The sequence below is a fragment of the Balaenoptera ricei genome, chromosome 3, assembly GCF_028023285.1.
Source record: "Balaenoptera ricei isolate mBalRic1 chromosome 3, mBalRic1.hap2, whole genome shotgun sequence".
Lineage (NCBI taxonomy): Eukaryota > Metazoa > Chordata > Mammalia > Artiodactyla > Balaenopteridae > Balaenoptera > Balaenoptera ricei.
The window spans coordinates 62,169,096-62,185,366 of NC_082641.1; the positions used below are offsets into that span (position 1 = coordinate 62,169,096).

The following is a 16,271-nucleotide window of genomic DNA, read 5'->3' on the forward strand; positions in this document are numbered from 1 at the left end:
AAAAACTCTAAGCTTGGTGAGCTTCCCTGGTTGGCAGTACTCCTGTATATACAACCAACTTTGATGCAAGGAGGGTAACCCCGAAGCTTTGAGTTTGAAACCCAGCCAGAATCTCCTCCATCCCTCTCTTCCTTTGGTTGATTCTAATTTGTGCCCTACTGCGATAATAAAACTGTAATCCTACGTATAGTGCTTTCCTGAGTTCTGTGACTGATCTAGTGAATTATCATACTTGAGGGTGGTTTTAGGAAACCCTTAAACTTGCAGTTGGCCTCAGTAGTCTTGGACAGATTTACCAGTCTGGAGGACTCTGCCCTAATATCAAGTTTGGCTACCTCCAAGTAGCATAGTGTATTAAATTGGAGTTTCCTTTTTGCAACTCTTGGTGTCTCTTTCATGGACTGTTCTTGGAATTACTTGCTACTCCTCAATATATTACCACTGTACTCTATACAGACTGCTTTTCTTAATGAACCTTCCTGCAGCCTCCTAAGTTAAATTCCACTTAGAGACTGTGATCCATGAGGATCAAATTGGTTATATTATGGCAGCTAAGTCAGTGCTTCCTCACTAATGTACCACAGACGGGTTAGAGGTATGCTGTGCTACTGCCTCTGCCATTAACCTCAGAAAAGTCAGGTGGCACCTGTGGTGACTGCAGCTCCTGGGGTGGGTGCCTTCCATCTCCTGCAGCATCCCTGTTTACCCCAGAGCACACTACAAGTATTACCACTTTTCTATATGTACCAAGACATGAAAAAGAAATCATTACTATAATTTTCTCATGACAGTATGTCACCAACATACTTCTCCAGCATCAGACTTGGTTATTCCAACCTATATGTGTTATACTTTAGTCACATTAAACAACTCTTTCTCCAATACTCCAACATTTCTAATAACAGAGGTGAACAATTTATTCTTATTTCACATTTACTCTTATTGCAAATTTTCTCCCTCCCCTTCTTTTCTCATCCTCTCCAGAAGCCTAATATTCTGAGGATTGCTATTTCTGAGTTCCTGGGGTTTGATATGTAACAATTTAGAAACTCTCAGCCTAACAATAATCTAGTAAAAAAAAATTCACTAGTAATTCACTAAAACTTCAGTTTGTTCACTGAAACACTATAGCAAGAACTAAAATGTTTATTTTCGGCCATCTCTAGGCCAATTGCCAATTAGTCTCATGGAAGACTGAAATAAATACTGTGTTTAAACGTTACCTGTATCATACAGTTTGAAAAAATAAGGTCTTTCATTACAATGATTATAATATTTACTAGAAATTATGCTTTAAAAATCTCTGTGTTCTGAATATACAATTCAAAGGGTAAAAACGAATAGTGAAATTTTTCATTTGAAAATTATTTAGTGTGAAAAAGGAACTGTTTTTTGGATTTCACTGTAAATATTTTGGTAATTTCAAAAAATAAAACCTACCCATATTGTACCAAACACATAAAGAAAATAAACTTAATAACTCACTGAAATAAATAAAAATCATCTATGAAACAGAAGTCATAATATAAGCTAAAAAACGTTTCATCTATTTATTTTCATGAATGTTCAAATCATCCCGGCATAACTAATTTCACTGCTTCAAAATTCCATAGATTCACAGAATATTAGAGTTAAAAGGAAACATGGAGATCTACCTTGCCATCATTTTAGAGTTGAGAAAACCAAATGACTTGCTCAATATAATTAGTAGTATTGATTCAGAAAGACAGACATTAAACATTAGATGTCAATAAAAAGGAATCTTACTCATTCATATACGTGCTTACCCTGTCTATTAAAAAATGGCTGCTTTTTGGATAATATATATATTACACCTTGACTAGAGAAACTCTGGAAAATATTGAAAAATATAAAGAAGAATATAAATCATCCACAATCTCATCACTCAGAAAACCTCTGTTAACAGTATAACACATTTCCTTCTATTCTTTCATTTTCCTTACATTTTAAAAACACAGTGTGAGTATACAATTTTATAAAATTGAGATAAAATAAATGATATTTTGGATTCTGTTTCGCCACTTAATTTTATACCACATTTCCCCACCTCATTCAAAGATTTAATAAAAACATCTTAAAGATTATACAACATTCTTTAATTTGACTCTGCCATACTTGATGTAACCATCATTCTCCTATCACTAGACACTGTGGTTACAAACAACCATGCACATAAATCTTTATATTTCTAATTATTTCCTTAGAAGAAAAATCTAAACGTGAGATTACTGGGTCAAACAGTATGTATATTTTGATGACTCTATATATAGATGGCCAAATTGCCATCCAGAATGACGTCCTAATTTAGACTGTCATCAGTGGAGCAGTGTATATAATGCCTGTTCCATTGCATCCCTCACCAACAATGGACAACGGTTTTTATAATTTTTGCCAATGTCACAGGCAAACTGGTTCTTTAAATTTGCATTTGTTCATCACCACTACTGAATATTTTCGTGTACGTATTATCTATAATTCCTGTTTTACGAGTGTTGTATCTTTTATCCACTGAAAAAAATGTCTTATTGAAGTATAATATACATACAGAAAAATAAACATATCTTAAGGGCAAAGCTCAAAGATTTTTTTTCATAAACTAAATATACCCATGTACCAGCATCTAGATCAAAATCAGAACATTATCAGCACCCCAGAAGCTCCTCTGTGCTCCTTTTCAATCATTAACTCTCCTGAAGGTCATCACTATTCTGACATCTAATACCATAACTTAATTTTGCCTGTTTTGTATTTCTGCTTATTTTTACAGTAATAACTTTACTTTAAAAAGTTAATTAGTATTTATTTTAAAACACTTAAACATTATAGAAAAGTACAAAAAAGAAAGCATCAAATCATCCAAAAATCCTATCACCAAAAATACTGTTAACCATGGTTAACATCTCTGTAAGTATGGATGAAAGTGCAGATGCACAGAGAAACAAATTATCCTGTAGAATGGGATTATAATCTTACTTTAATTGAATTGAAGAAAAGCTAAAATAAATCTAAAAAAAAACCCTACAAAACTTCAGATAAATGTTCTCTGAGAACATACAAACTATTAAGAGATTTGAGACTCATTAAAAAACAAAAACAAAAGCTGTTTCAATTTTGCATATTACTGATTAATTTCCTACTATGAAAAATGAAATGATTAACATGCATCCTTTCCTCTCCTCAGCTATACTAGTAGTTTCGGTTTCTTATACTATTTTAATTTTATCACTTACCCTTAAGTCTGTGACCATAATTCCCATTGATATTGACTCTCTTATTTTGACTCATCCTTTAACTGGTAAAGCAGTATCCCCAACTCCCTTTTTTTCTTTAAAGAAGGACTGACGGTTATTTTCCTGTTTGAGAATATCTATGTGTACCCTTTACAGAGAAAAATAACACAATTTTCTTGAGTCATACTTTCTTTCCTTTTCAAAGCTGTAATAATAATGTAATAAAAAGTAGTATCAGGAAATACTTAGTGTTTAACATGTATCAGGTACTGTTATAAGCATTTCATATATGTTGACTCATTTAACGCTAACAACAATTCTGTGAGATAGGTAGCATTATTATTTTTATTTTACAGATGAAAAAATCCGAGACACCAAGAGGTAAAACGGCCCACCCAAGGTCTCTCATTTTGTAAAGTGGCAGAGCTCTGATTTGAAAGCAGGCTGTCTGGCTCAAGGGCCTGTGCTTTTAACTGCTACATTACACTGCTTTGAATGTTTGCAGTTGACACATGACTGGGGGAAGGGACGGTAAAGGATGCTACCAGCTTTAATGGGTGAAATCCAGGGATGCCAGATGCTCTGCAATGAACAGCGCAGATTCATCCAATAAAAATTATACCACGTTCCTCACAACTTTCAAATGTCTTGTTGGACATTCATGAGGTGAAAACCTGTTCACCTGGTCCTAGAACACTTTTCATACCAGTACAAAGTAGTTTTCTTGGGGGGTGGGGTGGGTCATTGCAAGGTTTTAATGTACTCAATTTTCCAGGATTAACTACCAGAAAAACTGTTTGATATTTTGGAAAATTATGTTATACCACGACCCATGGTAGTTGAGTTGCTAATACAATAATACACCTCTATCAATTTGCATTTATAGCCGCCAGCGTCATTTAACTACTTCACTACATTTATAATGTAGTCATGGTCAAGCATTTTATATATCAATGTACTATGTATTATAAATTACTTTTATTTCTTCTTTCTATTGATTAGGGCAACATGTTGATTTTTAAATTATGGATATACTCATCTTTGGATCCTAAATTTCATTTTAGGATCCAAAAGACCCCTATATTTGTTGAGGTCCCATACCATTATTGGGGGTTTTAATTTTTGAGGACTTTTATTTCCTCTGATGTCTTTAGTCTACTTCTTTCTAAATTTGTACACATAATGAGAAAACATACAATTTGTCTGATTCGTCTTTTTAAAGTACCATTTTGAGAGCTGGAGGTGAGATCAGGAGTCATGACATTCTGCACCAGAATATTCAATTTATCTCTACAGGTTCTACTTTTCAAAGTTTCACTTTTTTCTTTGTTTAAAGTTCTGTTTCCTTATTTGACCGTTGCTGGTGAATTTCTGGTTGCCATTCTTATTACTAGTACTTGTTTGATCATTTTGTTAGCTTTTGGGGATGAATGTTGTGATTCTCTTCACTTGGCAGTTCTCTTTTAATAAATTTATTTATTTATTTATTTTTGGCTGTGTTGGGTCTTCGTTGCTGCGCGCAGGCTTTCTCTAGTTATGGCGAGCAGGGGCTACTCTTCGTTGCGGTGCGCGGGCTTCTCATTGCAGTGGCCTGTCTTGTTGCGGAGCATGGGCTCTAGGCGCACAGGCTTCAGTAGTTGTGGCACGTGGGCTTTAGAGCGCGGGCTCAGTAGTTGTGGCGCATGGGCTTCGTTGCTCCATGGCATGTGGGATCTTCCTGGACCAGGGCTCGAACCCATGTTGCCTGCATTGGCAGGCGGATTTTTAACCACTGTGCCACCAGGGAAGTCTCTGGCAGTTCTTTCTTTGCATACTCTTTGGATAGAGTGCTTTTCTTTTCCTTTGAAGAGACCATCCCAATAAATGTTTTCTTTAGGATAAAAAGGTGAATCCTTCAATTACTCTGTGATGAATGAAAACTTACTACAAGCTTTTCTAATCTCAACTGTATTCTTCTTATAGCTAATAAACTATAAGAGTCTACTCAGGGTCCATTATCACATATCATATCACTTCCAAAAATATTAGCTAATAGTTATTGAGTGATGACAACGTGCCAGTCACTGTTTTAAGAGCTTCACATTTATTATCTCATTAATTTCACAAGAATCCTGTGAGGTAGATATTATATTCATAGGAAACTGAGGTGCAGAAAAGTTACTTACCAATTTGCCCAAGGTCACAAAGCTAGTAAGTGGCAAAGCAGGGATCTGCATCCTGGTCATCTGATATCAAACCCAAGTTATTCAGACCTATTGTCTCCCAGGTGTTTAGGGGCCTCCTTTCCCCTCAAAGACTAACTATGCTTCACTATAGATTTTTTGATTACCACTTTCTCTTTACAGCCTACTATAAATGCTCAATAAATATTTATTACTTAAATAAATGAAAGACTTAACTGCTTTTCCCCCATCTCTTCCAATGTGTCTTTTCCTTTTAGCAACAAGAAGGACAAACTAAAATCCCAAATACTGTTCATACTCATTTCTGAGCAGTCAAGAGATAATCACGTTCTACAATTGAAAAACATTATAAGCTTAAGAGTTTTTGCCTATACTTTCTAACTGAGCTGACCAAAGCTGAACAGAAATGCACGTAGCTCTTTTGAGTATTTCGTTGCACAGCCCTGATATCACATTTGCTTTGAAGGGGGAATTTTTTGTAACACTGCGCAAGAATTAGGTACTTTTCTTTCTTACCTCTGGCAGAAGCAGCTCTATGCTCCTGGGCAGCTGAGATCACCAATCATGTACCCTGCAATGCCCTACCAGCCCTGGGAACCACTGATACACCAGATCTATTCAAGCTACCTGTGTGCCCATCAGAACTTACTGTTCTATCTCTTAGCTTGTCAGATTTCCAACATCAAATTAATAGGAGGTCAAGCATATCGACAGATTATGCATTTTAGGCAACATGCTTGATTTAGAGTGAAAGGTTAGTGGATATATCATGCTAACACAAAAAAGATTATTGCAGTTTCAGATACTATGACAGGCTGATGGTTTTGGCATTATTTTGAGACAGGCAAGCCTCTTGCCTCATTCCAAGTCATACCCCATAAATAACATTAAAGAAATTTTTAAAGACACCAAGGCATGTAAATAAATGTATGAAGATAATGTAAAGAGAAATACAATATTGAATTTTTAAATGAAAATAGTCAGGTATTTTTAGTAGCCTATGATAAAAGAACAGTGTTGTAGGAATAGAATGATTATGGGAATGAAAGTCTGTTAATGTAAACAACAATTTTTATGGCAGAATCTATGTATATAAACTAATTCAATGTGGCAAAGAACCCCTGTATGTTAGAAATATATAACAGTACCAGAGAAAAATGTACACATGATAAGTAAATGTGGATAATAAGGAGAAGTAAATTGAGATGATAATGGTTTGGATAGAGCAAATTAAAGGATATATGTATAACTGATTCACTTTGCTGTACACCTGAAACTAACACAACATTTAAATCAACTATACTCTAATAAAATTTTTTTTAAAAAGATAAAAAAAAGTTCACAAAATTAAAAGGTCAGATTTGAAACAGACTTGTTAGAGGAAGAACTGTTTGAGACTAAGAATCTACTTCAATTATTTGCATTTTAATAAAAAAGATGCAATGGCATCACTTGAAAACTGAGCTAATGTATTTTGAAAATTACTTACACTGATGACTGATGAAGAAGCTGACAAGTTTAAACCTTCAAGATCAGCTATCAAGCTTGGAGAAAGAGCTGGGGTGGGAAGTGCAACTGGAGTGGACGCTGGGTTAACTATAAGAAAAGGCTCAAATTAGCAAATGTGCATGAAAATTTAATTCATTTACTAAAAGCAACATTTTTATTTTGCTAGTAAATTTAATTAAATTACTTTGATTAATAAATCTATGACAATTCTATTTAACATCTTGATTTAGGCAAGTTATTATCAAGTCATGGCAGTTAGTCTTAGCTTTCAAAACATAATGGCTAATCCTATAACAAAATAAGAATATAAATATCTTGAGTAATAGTTTTTGAAAATTTTTATCACCTAACATTATCACTAATATTAATCACCCAGTAACTTCACTAAAACAGGAAGGTAAAAAAACATTTTTTCAGACTAATGTAAAAATAACAAGCTTTCAAGAGAGTTCTCCAGTTGAGTTATGAGTCTTAAAAGGGTGCTTATTAAATCCTTTCTCTATTTTATTCTCCACTGTAATAATTATAAGGGGCCCAAACTACCTAATTCCCTTCTAATTATACTTTGTCAGCAAAAGCTATGTGCTATATAGAAATGTTTGATTCTAAAAAAAATTTGAAAATCTTTTGTAAATGCAAATCTGATCATGTTACTCTCTTGCTTAAGACTCTTCAAAGGCTCACAACTGCCTACAAGATAAAAGTCCAACTCCTTAATTAAATGCACAAGGTCCTCTATGATCTAGCTCAGCACTGTCCAATAGAACTTTCTGTGACGATGGAAATGTTCTGTGGCTGTATGTCCAACATGATGGCCACAAGCGCATATACCGAATGTGCTCTTGAAATGTGGTTAGTATGACCAAAGAACTGCATTTAAAATTTTAATTAATTTAAATAGCTACATGTGGCCAGTGGCCACCATACTGGGCAGGTCTAGCCAATTTCATCAGCCAATTTCATCTCCAATTTCATCAGCCACTCCTATGTTCTAGTTCTACCAATAAGAGTTCCCAAGATCTTGTTTCATGTCTTTGAACCCTGTATATCGTACGTAGAAGGTACGTCTTTGCCTTGCTCACCTTGCAACCTCTACCCAGTAAGATACCACTTAGAGGGAAAGCACAGCCTGACTCACTTAAACACAGCTTATATGTGCCTCATTTGTTCCACAGATATACTTGGACACACTTCTACAACCATACTTCTCTTGTAATACAAATTTGTGTCTTTACATATTTTCATTTCTACTGGTCTGTGTGAGCAGACTTTGACACATTAACTTTTAGTGCTTAGTAATTGCTCAACTGTTTGTTGAATGAAATAAAATTCAAATGTGGAAAAAGTTTTAGCTTCCAACAAGTTCTCAGGCTAAAACAATACTATAAAGGAAGTAACGTTTACTTCACATGACATCACTTTTCAAAGCATGTTTTTCTCACTTTAGTCTCACAATATCTTGTAAGCTAGGCAGAACAGATGTTAATTCATAAAGTTAGCAATAAATACTTCTTGAACAAGAGAGTAAGGGACAGACAGAGAAGTTCAAGATACAGTCCTTGTCGTCAAGTGACTTAAAATCTAATTGAGAAAAAAAGATACTCATGCTTGAAGAAAAAAAAAATACAGTCCATAAGTGATACTGCCAAAAGAAGAAAAATTTCAAAGGAAATCTTAAATAAAATCTCAACATACACAATAAAAAAAGCAGAGTGGAGCCATTGGTTGCTCCCTTGCACTCCTAAAGGAGTGTGCCCTTAGTATGAAGCATTGCTACAAATGCCCAGGTCTCCTTAGACATATGTTGAAAACCACTAACGATTAGCAAGTGCCATAGGGAATCGGAAAAAAAAAAAAAAGAATCAATGGGGATAGGGTGGTAAGAGAAGGCTTGGTGAGTAGGAGGGAATGAAGCCCAGTTTTTAAGTAAGGGTAGGATTCAAATAAGAGGAAAGGAAGAAGCTGGTTACTTACTGAATGAGATCATGTAAACAAAGGCTGAGAGGTGGGAAATTGTAAAGCTAAGGGGGTTGGATTTATCCTATACACCAAGAAGAACTGTTAAAAATCTACCAAGAAGAGGAATGATATGACATATGGTACTGCAGGATGATTAGTCAGAGGCCAGTGTAAGAGACAGGCTGAAGAACTGGAAAGAGCACTCGGGCCGGCAGTGAGGAGGAATTTACAATAGTTTAGGCATGATGTGACAAGGACTGAAGTAAGATAATGGCAGTGAACAGGCAGAAAGGGTATTTATATAAAGACATTGTAAACTGAGGCACAGGGAGATTAAGACTTGCAAGATCATAAAACAAGTGAATGGTAGAACCACTATAGGACTAGAGATTGGTTCTTCTAATTGAATCAAAATGTGTTGCCTTTCCATGCAACATGTAACTTTTCTGGTGGGTTCTAAGTGCATGTTTGTTCATTTGTTTGTCTATCCATCTATCTAAAATATTAGATGATCATATAAGGAATAAAAATTGAGTAAGAAATAGCCTCTGATTTCAACTCTAGCTTGGCTAAAGACATAGAGAAGAAAAAGACAAGAGAAGAAAAATTCACACCAAAGGTAAGCTTGACTCTTAAAAAAAAGAAAAAAAAGATAAGCTTTTAGTATCATTTCAGAAGGCAGAGGCTCTGGCATTAAACAAATGATTACACATCTGTTAACAGCTCTGGCAAGATGAAAGTTGGCACTGAAGGTTTATCCTAAATTGGATTCTGCAGCCAGTTGACTGTGGCATCTTAACGTGTAGGAAACAAAATGACTCTATGTAGTTTTTTTTTTTAATAACATGGCATACAAATTAAAATTAGATAACATTTCCACCTATCAAATTGGCAAAGGCAATTTTTAAATACAAAATCTAGACTGGTAAGGATAAAAGGAATCTGGCACTCTCATATTACTACTGTGTAAGTTGGTACCAACTTTGTGGAAGGCAATTTTAGACAGTAGAATTCTTCAAAGCCTTTTTCCCAGCAATTCTACTCCTGGGAATTTATCTTAAGGATAGAGTCATGGAGATAATGCAATAATACACTTATGAAGATGTGTGTTGCTCACTGATTATGACAGTAAAAATGGAAACAATAGTAGTTAATTAAACAATAGTTTAATTTCCAACAACAGTAAACTTGTTAAATAGGATTAATTACAACAACATAAAGGATAACCATACAGTCATTAAAAATGAAGTTGTTAAAGAATATTTATGGCAAGGAAAGGAATGTGTACGATAAAAAGAGAAAGAAGCAAATAATGAAACAGTACCTCAGTACAATCCAATCTGGAGGGAAAGGGATTTGCCCATGAAAAGAATCTGAGCTGATTTGTCAGAATGGTAACCCATTTTCTTTTCTTTTTAAAACTTTCTACAAAACACTTTCTTTACTAAAGTATATTTAATAAAGTAATTATACAATTGTTCTTCTGATCAAAGTTATGCTTTAAAATCTCAGTAAAACTTTTAATATATAATGGTTATATATATAACCATTTTAATATATAATGGTTATATATATTATATATATATAAAACCATTATAATGGTTATATATACAATATATATATAACCATTATAATGGTTTTATATATATATATATATATATATATATATAAAACCATTATAATATATAATGGTTTAATATGAAGTTATTTAACTTTTTTTTTTTTTAATAAACTATTATGAAGAATTAATGCTGTCCATCTTTTTTTTTTTTTTTAATTTTATAGCTACTTTTTTTATTTTTATTTATTTATTTTATTTTTGGCTGTGCTGGGTCTCCGGTTCGTGCGAGGGCTTTCTCTAGCTGAGGCAAGTGGGGGCCACTCTTCATCGCGGTGCGGGGACCGCTCTTCATCACGGTGCGCGGGCCTTTCACTATCGCGGCCCCTCCCGTTGCGGGGCACAGGCTCCAGATGCGCAGGCTCAGCAGCCGTGGGCCCAGCCGCTCCGTGGCATGTGGGATCCTCCCAGACCAGGGCTCGAACCCGTGTCCCCTGCATTAGCAGGCAGACTCCCAACCACTGCGCCACCAGGGAAGCCCATATTTAACTTTTTAAATGTAATTTGCTGCTGTGGTGTCATCATCATCTCCATCACAGCTAACTCTTATATCAATATAATGTTCATCATGTGCCAAGCACAGTTTTAAGTACTTTTACATTTATCAACTCATTTAATCCTCTTAATATTCTTAATAAGTATTACTATTATCCCAATTTTATAGATAAAGCAACTAAAGCACAGAGAGATTAAGTAACTTGCCCAAAGGCACACAGCTAGTAAATAACAGAAACGGGATTCAAACTCAATCTAGCTCCACTGTCCTCTTAGCCACTCCACTCTACTGCCTCTAGTACAGTTTATTCAACAGTATGACATCACAGATCATAAGACTTATTTGTGGCATGATTATTGTTGGCTGATAAAATTTTAAAAAGACTTCAGTTAGTTGTACTAATAGTGTAATTACATAGGTTTATATTTCCAGAAAAGGATGCCAGAATATGATGGCTGCTTTATCCAACTGAGACCAACCACATGGTATGAGGTACTAAAAGATATTTTAATTTTCAGAAATATAAACTATGTCTGGAAAAAATAAAGTGTATTTCTGTCACTAAGCCTATGTACTGTTAGGCCGTATATTCTCCTACTATAAATATTTTCTAATGTATTATCAACTGACACCATGAAACAGAGTCATATAATGTCGAAATCTAAAGGAACTGTAGAAACTTTTCAGCCATTCTTTTTTCATTTTACAAATGAATAAAATGAGACAAATTAACTCACTTAACTGATTAAAGGCCAGGCCAGGACTAATGCCTGTGCTTCTGGTAACACCCCCTCAACAGATGCAGCAAGGAAATATCAAGTTACTTATTTAAAATCACAGAACTGTTTTATAGTAGAGCCAATTTATTGCCAGGGCTGTTAACTATACTGCCTCCTTAGAGAGAGAGGATGATTATTTCAGGTAGTAGCAAGCTCTTTCCCTCCTCCATGTCTTTTTTCTCCGCACTCTCTTCTCTTGCCTCCAACTGCCTGACTAATTCTTACTTATACTCAGCTCCACCGTTACATCCTGCTACAGCTAGGTGGGTTAGGTACCCCAATACCTAACAGCATTCTGTGCATATCTCTTTCTCATTTCATTTATAATGTGGTAATCTAAGGGCTGACTTATCTGTTTCTCCCATGACACCTGGAGAGTTCCGAGGGGAGGGACAATGTTACGTCCATTTAGAATCTCTAGTATATAGCAGATTACCTAGATCATAGCAAGTGTTCAATAAACGTTTTCTGAATGAAGACATAGATAAATTGAGGACTTGCAGTTCTCCTGGTATGCAGTGTGTACTGAACAAAACATCTCTGTGGATTACGATTAGATAAAATGTAAGAAGTGTGTCTGCCCTTCCTTCAAAATTAATCTAATTCTCACAGCAGAGAACTCAAGCCGCTGGAGAGTGACTTTTTAGTTTTGATCAACAAACTGCTTGCCATGGACAATGGAGAACTATTGTAGGCTAATAAGTAGCACATAACAAAGTCAGTGTTTTAGGAACCATCATCAACAATGCTTCTCTCCCACAACACTCCACTTATTTTTATCTTTAAGCTTCTTCCAGAAGGCCTTTTAGCTTGTTAATTGGTTTTTGTCTCTTTCCTCATATTTTAACCATACTTTGCACCTCTATTATCTCTCTTACATAATAGCTACTAGCTCAGGTATCTATGTCTGACTAGATTCTAGTCTCTGGAAGAGTATGACTCAATTCTATTCATCTGTTCTAGCACCTAGCAAAGTACCTTGCACTTATCAGACAATCCACAAACATTTGCTAAATTGACCAAAAAAAAAAAAAAAAAAAAGTTTCAAGTGTCATTTCTGACAAATGCAAGATTACAAAAGATTTTAAAATAAATAGTTCTCGGGTATTAAAATCAAACAGAAATATACCATGAGTTGAGTTAAATATAAGTTAGGATGAAATTTCCCTTAAAATTAAAATGAAAATCTTACATTTAAATTCTTAAAACTTAATATTTAAGAAAACTTTGTTTCTATATATTAAAAAAAAAGCTTTAAAAAGAATCAAATAATAAAAATTGTATAATTTTACAATTTTCTCTTTTTTCCTTAGCTGGCAGGAAATCCAGAGTCAAATTCAAGGAGAAAAGGAACTGGTGCACTCTAGTACCTTGTAACCTTTCCTCTTAATTCCATTTTAAACATGCCTGACTGTTGTTATTTTACAATTTAAAACTTAAACTTCACATATAAATGTAAAATATTCATTGTCACAGAAAGATACAAAGTAAAAGTATTTTTCTCTCCTCTGTCCCTGATTTAGTCTTATATCCCAAAGAGGCCAGAGCTAACACTGTTAAGTGTTTCTTCTGTAGACTTCCAGAAATATATGATGTACAATCATATTTGTGTTTGTGTGCAGGATACAGTTCCTCTTTTCCTCCTTTTTTACATAAGTGGAGTCATACTCTACATGTGTCTTATTTTTAACTTATAATGTTTCATATATATAATAACATAACTAGCATATAAAGATTTGTCTCACTTTTCTTAATGGTTGTATTAGACCACTGGTAGACATTTCGTTTATTTTCAGGATGCTGCTGTAAAAATAATGCTGCAATGAAATTTCTATACATACCTTTGCATATTTTATTAATTCAACAAATATTTACTGGGTACCCACTATCTGCCAGGTGTTGTCCTAGGTACTAGGAATAACAGTGAGCAAGACAGACAATAAACAAGTAATATAAATAATTAAGATAATTTCATATAGTGAAAAATGCCATGAAGACAATCAAGAGTGACTCGTGAAGTGTGTAAGAGAAGGTGAGTTTTGAGCTGAGATTTGAAAGATAAGAAGCAGCTTGCCATCAGAAGATCTGGAAGAAGTGTTCTTAGCAGGGGAAACAGCAGAACAAAGGCCCTTGGCAGGAATGAGCCTGGCATATTTCAGAAATGCAGAGGAACAGTATGGATAAGAGGTAGGCAGGAGTCAGATCACCCAAGGTCTTAGAAACCTAGGAATATGGACTTTAAGTGTAAAATTAAGCCATTAAGTTAAAGAGTCTAAAACAAGGATGGAAGATCTGATTTTGCTAGTTTATCTATAGGAAAAATTCCTAGAAAAGAAATGCTAGGTCAAAAGGTGTGTGGAATTTAAGTTTTGATAGATATTGCTCAAATGACTTCAAAAAACTGCACTTATTTATATGCCTATGAAAAACAAATGTAGGGTGCCTGCTTCTCCAAACCCTAACAATACTGGATGTTACTTTAAAAATCTTAGCCAAGAGGTGAGAAATGATGTAAATTTTAACATCTTTGCCAACAGGTATAAAATTATTCAAATTTGGCTCCAATTTTATCTTTAATTTCTCTGTTAAGTATTTCTCAGTATTATATATTTTAATTTCTCTACAGTAGGAATTTGCCATGACTATTGGAAATAGGCCAGGTAAACAATATAAATAGAACAGCTCTATGACAGAGTAAGACATAAATACATAACTCACCTCTAGCATAGGAAAACTATATTGCAAAATGACAGTAGTTTAATATGCAGAAATCTCATGTGTTGTTACTCTTCCTCTAATGCAAAATCTATCTACCAACAAAGTTAGTTCTATCTCTTTCTCACAATGCAGGAGAATTTAAAGGGAGCTGCATATACATCTTTGCATACTGGGTGGGCATATCTGTAGGATTCTAAGTTCTTAGAAGTAAATTTGCTGGGACAAGGATTTTTTGCAGTTAAAATATTGATACGTATAAATTACACTGTATTCCAAAAGGTTTGTACTCGTTTCTGTTCCCACCCTAAGTGTGGCAAGTAGAAGACGGTGGTGTCCTTTACATTTCCAATTACGTTCCTAATTCTCTACCTCCTTAAGTTAGACGTCTTGATCTCCATAATCAACATTTAAAAATGTAGAAGTTGTGAGATACAGATAATTACTTGCTAAAGCAAGTATAAATTACTAAAGCAAAAAATCTTAAAATGAATTTGGTGCACTTTTATTTGACCAATTATATTTATTCAGGTGATATAAAACTGATATACTGAATGATGGAAAAAAATACTAATAGAAATAACTTTTAAAATTTTCTTGCCTAATCACATCTATAAGTCTTTCATAACAGTTGTTGATTATTTTGAGACATGTAAATGAAAGAGATTATAAAAATGAAAAATACTATTAGTAAGCACAGAAGAAAAAATTTAAATTTCAATACTTACAATCATCTAGATCTAGAAGTGAAACATCTTTGGTAAGAGGATTTCTATCTTGCTTTGTTTTGTTTTCTTTCTCCTACAAAATAATAAATATTTCATTTATTGCATGTTCTAGTTAAAAAATCTATGAAGTAGTTTTTAACATTTCAAAACAAACAGTTTTTCCTTTGCTTAGTCTTCCAAGAAAAAAAAAAATCAAAATAAGCTTCTATATGGTTATGTGAAATTTTTTTTTTGAATCAAAATTTTTATTTTAGTTGGCACGTGGTATTTCTTCTCCACCATGCAAACTGTTATTTTAAAATATTTTTTATTTAGAGATTATAAAAGACCTTCAGAAGAAAATTTAAAAGTAAATTTTATAATCTGACAACTTTTTGCTAACATAAAAATCTAATGTGGAAGACCCAACACAGCCATAAATAAATAAATTAATTAAAAAAAATCTAATGTGGCTCTTTGGTAGAAAATGTACAAACATTCTCGAAAATAATTTTTAAACAAGTTGATTTAAGAAAAAGAAATGCCTGAACAATACATGCTTAGCTCTGAAATTGTCAATGGGCTTGTGATAGATTAGCCTTTCTGAGATGTAGTTTGTGACAGGCATTGTACTAGGTACTTTATATTTCAACACTGGGTTGCATCAGACTTCTTTTGCCAAAGGTATTCGTTAAAATCTATAAATGATATTTTCAGGCTCTTGCTCTTTAGGGTTGAAAAGAATTCATTTACTTTCTTTTCTGTTTTCCTTTGGGGAGACTAAGAATTCAACCATTTCTGCACATAATTAGGGCTTCCTCCACCACAAATTTGCTTATTCAGTCTACTATATTTTTGAAATGTGGATACCCATGGACTAGATCCCTAAGCCTGAGGTATTCACAGTTCGGTTAGAGATTCAGAAAAGATGCGTAACCTTAAAAAAAAAAAAAGAAAAGAAAAAAGAAAAAATAAGGCACAGTACTGAGTAGCATTATAAACAATTAAAGACCAACAAGGATTAAGGTATTAAATAGATGTATCTGGGTCACCG

The 16,271-nt window shown here is 34.0% G+C and overlaps 1 protein-coding gene across 1 annotated transcript in view; it reads right to left on the reverse strand.

The window, feature by feature from the left end:
* The window catches only part of AP3B1 (adaptor related protein complex 3 subunit beta 1), a 268,218-nt gene that overhangs the window by 67,969 nt on the left and 183,978 nt on the right, over positions 1-16,271 (reverse strand). Inside the window, exons 21-22 of the mRNA XM_059916615.1 lie at positions 15,239-15,311; positions 6,924-7,030 (exon numbers count right to left, since the gene is read on the reverse strand). Of these exons, the coding sequence (XP_059772598.1) occupies positions 6,924-7,030; positions 15,239-15,311 (180 nt within the window). The remainder of the gene's footprint in view (positions 1-6,923; positions 7,031-15,238; positions 15,312-16,271) is intronic.